Genomic DNA, 5561 nt, shown 5'->3' with positions numbered 1-5561 from the left:
GAGTGTGTGTGAGTGTGTGTGCGCGTGTGTGTGAGTGAGTGTGTGTGTGTGTGTGTGCGAGTGTGTGTGTGAGTGTGTGTGAGTGTGTGTGTGCGTGTGTGAGTGTGAGTGTGTGTGAGTGTGTGTGCGTGTGTGTGTGTGAGTGAGTGTGTGTGTGCGTGTGTGTGAGTGAGTGTGTGTGAGTGTGCATTCTGAATTGTAAAGTAGGTTTATGTTGCAAAGTAGGTGATTCCAGTTTGCGTGTCCATCCCCGTCTGTTTGCCTTTCTACCTACGTCTGTCTGCTGTTGTTCTTGCTCTCTCGATAACCATACATGTCAGTGGTGTTTGCCTTCTTCAAGTCATATGCTAGGACCCCTTTTTTGTCCGTCTGAATGTCTGATGTGGATGCCCATGTGCCAGGCTGCGGGTAGCAGATGGTGTTTGTGTGTCTCTGCTGCCCTTTGCTGGAATAACAATCCGCAGTGGGCCACACGAGAGAGAGAGTGACAGGGGCAGTGTGGGGGCAGCATTGTTCCCCTGTGACAGCAAGGCCAGGTGGGAGCAGTGCAGAGAGAGAAAGGTCTTGTCATCTTACTTCAAAGAGACTTTACTGCCTCCAATCCCCCCCTCCCCACCCCACCACCCTCCCCCAGACTCAGACTGCTGTTCAGAGGCTGCTCCACCAACTCTCCTGGAGAATGGCACCATTAAAGAAGCTTTAAACACACATTCAAATGCAGGGGTTGAGAGACACACACAGAGGGATCGCTGGCTGAAGATGCATTCGGAACTCCCTCTGCTGGCTGGGTGGCTACTTTGTGGACAGGGGTGGGGGGCCGGTGGGTGGGGTGGGGAGGAGGGACTACATTTGTTAGTTTAGTCTGTTCAAACTCCAGAATTTTTATCCTCTTGAGTTTAGACAAACGACTCAATCAAAACGTTGAAGATCCGGAGGGGTATTTGACTGCGTGCATGGGGAGAGGATGCGAGATAACTTCTCAGAGGGCAGTGTCCCTTCACCAGATTCCCTTTATTTACAAACTTGTCTCCGCTCCTCAGAGTGCGTCAGGTACACAGTCAGTATTCGCCATGTCAGTAGCCCTTACACTCCTCAATATATGTACACAGGTGAGAGTCCCTGATTGGGCAATCGTCGAATCATAGAATCCCTACAGTGCAGAAGGAGGCCATTCAGCCCATCGAATCTCTACTGACAACAATCCCACCCACACCCTATTCCTATCACCCCACATATTTACCCTGCTAATCCCCCTGGGAATTCAGGGGTAATTTAGCATGGCCAATTCACCTAACCTGCACATCTTTCTGCCTCTATTTTCTCAGAAGACTGAGGAAACTTGGCATGTCAGCTCCGACTCTCACCACCTTTTACAGATGCACCATAGAAGGCATTCTTTCTGGGTGTATCACAGCTTGGTATGGCTCCTGCTCTGCCCAAGACCCCAAGAAACTACAAAAGGTTGTAAATGTAGCCCAATCCATCACGCAAATCAGCTTCCCATCCATTGACTCTGTCTACACTTCCCGCTGCCTCGGAAAAGCAGCCAGCATAAGCAAGGACCCCACACACCCCGGACATTCTCTCTTCCACCTTCTTCCGGCGGGAAAAAGATACAAATGTCTGAGGTCACGTACCAACCGACTCAAGAACAGCTTCTTCGCTGCTGCTGTCAGACTTTTGAATGGACTTACCTCGCACTAAGTTAATCTTTCTCCACACCCCAGCTATGACTGTAATGCTACATTCTGCACTCCTTTCCTTCTCTATGAATGGTATGCTTTGTATAGTACGCAAGAAACAATACTTTTCACTGTATACTAATACATGTGACAATGATAAATCAAATCAAAATCAAATCAAATCTTTGGATATTAAGGGGCAATTTAACATGGCCAATCCACTTAACCTGCATATCTTTGGGCAATAAGGGCCAATTTAGCATGGCCAATCCACCTAACCTGCACATCTTTGGAGTGTGGGAGGAAACCGGAGCACCTGCAGGAAACCCACTCAGACACGGAGAGAATGTGCGGAGTCTGCACAGATAGTGACCCAAGCCGGGAATCGAACTCGGGACCTTGGCGCTGTGAGGCGGCAGTGCTAACCACTGTGCTGCCCTCCTATTTGTGGAAGGATGGAGAAGCGGGGGGAACGGAGTGAGGGTGATTGGCAAGGGCAGCAGGGCAGTAAGTGGGGAAACATTCCCACACAGTGAGTGGTTGGACTCTGGCTGGGGAGTGGGGCCAAGTGAGTTTGTCCTTTGGAGAGCTAGCATGTGTACGATGGGCTGAAAGGCCTCCTTCTCTGCCTTAACCATGACATGATTCTATGACTGATGAAGTCCCACACAAAGTGAATTAGTAACCTGGTCATCTTTACCTGTCACCCTGGAGTTGGTGGGCTGGCATAGTTGGGATTGGCAGCAGCACACATGTGGGGCTAAGGGCAGTACCCCCAGGGGGAGCAAGGGGGTGCAGAGATTGGGGAGAGAGGACAGGGAGGGGCAAGGTCCCCCATCGATAGTTTGCAGTGGGTCGGTTGGAGCACGGGGAGTAGTGGCAGAGTGGATGCACACTGCAGCTAGTTACTGGCTCAGTAATCTCACACACACACACACACCCCTCCTAATCTCCCTGCGGTATTCTGTACACAATGCTCCTGCATTCACACAGCAGGGAACAAGTGACTCCCTTCCTGTTTCTGTCACTGAACTCAAACTGTTCACCAAATGCCCAGATATGCCTGCTTATGATCATAGAATCATAGAATCCTACAGTGCAGAAGGAGGCCACTTGGCCCATCGAGTCTGCACCGACCACAATCCCACCCAGGCCCATTCCCATAACCCCACATATTTACCCTGCTAATCCCCCTGACACGAGGGTCAATTTAGCGTGGCCAATCCACCTAACCAGCACATCTTTGGACAGTGGGAGGAATCCGGAGCACCTGGAGCAAACCCATGCAGACACGGGGTGAGTGTGCAGACTCCACACAGACAGTGACCCGAAGCCAGAAATGAACTCGGGTCCCTGGCGCTGTGAGGCAGCAGTGCTAACCATTGTGTCACCGTGCCGCCCCAATGATGTGTGAGTGAGTGTGTGTCTGTGTGTGTGTGAGAGTGTGTTTGTGTGTGTGTGAGAGTGTGTTTGTGTGAGTGCAAGCGTGCCTATCTGTGTGTGCGTCTATGTGAGTGTGTGTGTGTGAGTATGTGTGTGTATGAGTGTGTGTGAGTGTAAGTGAGTGTGTGAGTGTAAGTGAGTGTGTGAGTGCCTATGTATGTGTGGGTGTATGTGTGTATGAATGTGTGTGTGTGCATCTATGTGTGTGAGTGTGTGTGAGAGTGTGTGTTAGAGTATGTGCGTGAGTGTGTGTGTGTGTGTGAGTGTGTGTTAGAGTGTGTGCGTGAGTGTGTGAGTGTGAGTGTGTGTGTGCATGTGTGTGTGTGTGTATGAGTGTGTGTGTGAGTGTGTGTGAGAGTGTGTGTGTTAATGTGTGTGCGTGAGTGTGTGTGTATGAGTGTGTGTGTGCGAATGTGTGTGTGTGTATGTGTGAGTGTGTGTGTGTGCGAATGTGTGTGAGAGTGTATGTGTGAGTGTGTGTGTGTGTGTATGTAAAAGTGTGAGTGTGTGTGTATGTCAAAGTGTGAGTGTGTGTGCATATGTGAGTGTGTGAGCATGTGTGTGAGTGTGTGAGCATGTGTGTGTGTGAGCGTGTGTGTGTGAGAGTGTGTGTGTGTGTGTGTATATTTGAGTGTGTGTGTATAGGGTGGCACGGTTGCACAGTGGTTAGCACTGCTGCCTCACAGCACCAGGGACCGGGTTCATTTCTGGCCTTGGGTCACTGTGTGGAGTTTACACGTTCTCCCCGTGTCTGCTTGCGTTTCCTCCAGGTGCTCCCGTTTCCTCCCATACTCCAAAGATGTGCAGGTTCGGTGGATTGGCTGTGCTAAATTGCCCCTTAGTGTCAGGCACACTAGCTCGGGTAAATGCATGGGGTTACGGGAATAGGGCCTGGGTGGGATTGTGGTCGGTGCCGACTTGATGGGCTGAATGGCTTCCTTCTGCACTGTAGGATTGAATGATTCAGTGAGTGTGTGTGAGAGTGAGTGAGAGTTTGTATTTCTTTTCCCTGTTTTTATCTGTTTCAGTTCTCACGAGTGTCGGTCTTCTCTGATGCTTTGATGGCATGTTTGTGTTTCTATTCAGAACCTTGTGCCCATGCAATTGTGTGCGCACATCAGTGAGCGTGTTGTCACAGCATGTTGGCATTCATACGTGTGCAGTTGTGTGCATATGGACATGCATGTGTAATGGGGCTTGAGCCCATTACTGGCCGCAATGTGCCCACACTATCCGCTAGGCCGGGAACCCCTGCCACATTGGACAGAACGGCGACTGGGCAGGATAAGGCAGCCTCATTGGTGACCATAAATTGGCCTCTTCCAAGTCTCAGGGTGACCTGGTGAACTATGACCTTGCTGTTTGTGGGAGTTCAGTGTGTGCCAATCAACTCCTGCATAACGGCAATGGCCACACAGCCACAAGTTTCCTTAATTGATCCTGAGGTACTCAGGCATCTCCTCAGGTGGTGAAGGCTGCAAAGGTTTCACTTTTGTCGCTGGGTTAACAGAAAGCGAGGTAACATCATGTTCCCCAGGGGGATGGAATGAGGAAGACAGCATTGGCATCCACAATCCTCCCAGTGAAATCCAGTAAGATCATATCTATTGTATTAATTGCTGTGACTAAACCCTTTCAAAAGAATATTCATTGACCCTTACTGCTGAGTCATTCTGTTAACCTTCTGAATGCACAGATTTAATCTGTGGAAGTGTTCTACTTTCTATCACTCCAGCCACCTTCTCTTGCATCATCTTCAACATTCCCAGAGACGCCCCGGCTTTCCAGTCACGTGTATCCTGCCAGCGGGAGGTGGCGCGTTGCTTGCGGTCCTGCATGTCCTGCTTGCGGTCTCCAGTCCCGCCGCTGTCAATGGGAATTCCCATTGATGTCACTCTACTCCGGCGGGAAACCCGCAGACAGGGCGGGGGTGCGTTGCTGATGGGACTGGAGAATCCCACTGGTGTGAACGGCTGGAGAATTCCACCCTGTATCTTCATCGATGGACACAACTTTTTATGGATAATACACTTTACAAAATACATTTCATGTTCTCGTTAAGTGCACAGTCCATCTAAACCGACAGTTGAAATGTAATCACACACGCCACACTCAGAAGCCAAGTGACAGAGGCCCAGCCAATACAACTTCTGCGGATTTCTCATCAAGTCCCCCCCCCCCCCCCCCCCGAGATGCTTGTCACACTGTGAGCCAACTGGTCTCACTGGAACTCTGAGTGTTTCTAAACTTCACTCTTGGAAAAAAGCACATCTTAGAATCTTCTCCTAGGCAATGCTTTCTCTTGGGTGCCTTCATCAAGGATCCACTTCCAGAGTTTCCAGCTCCCCTTTCAGAACTCCTCTGCTCTGAATCACCACGTGTATTTGAGCGTCCGCACAGTCGGTCAGGGACCTAGCCATGACAATAGAACGCCAC

The 5561-nt window shown here is 50.2% G+C and overlaps 1 protein-coding gene across 1 annotated transcript in view; it reads right to left on the bottom strand.

Annotated features, from left to right (window-relative positions):
* The window catches only part of LOC144508740 (uncharacterized), a 55965-nt gene extending 50954 nt beyond the window's left edge, over positions 1-5011 (bottom strand). The window contains 1 exon segment of the mRNA XM_078237048.1: positions 4865-5011. Coding sequence (XP_078093174.1) covers positions 4865-5011 — 147 coding nt within the window.
* Positions 5012-5561: the final 550 nt, after the last annotated feature.

The sequence above is a fragment of the Mustelus asterias genome, chromosome 20, assembly GCF_964213995.1.
Source record: "Mustelus asterias chromosome 20, sMusAst1.hap1.1, whole genome shotgun sequence".
In the NCBI taxonomy this organism is placed as follows: domain Eukaryota; kingdom Metazoa; phylum Chordata; class Chondrichthyes; order Carcharhiniformes; family Triakidae; genus Mustelus; species Mustelus asterias.
This window is presented reverse-complemented; position numbering and strand designations above follow the sequence as displayed.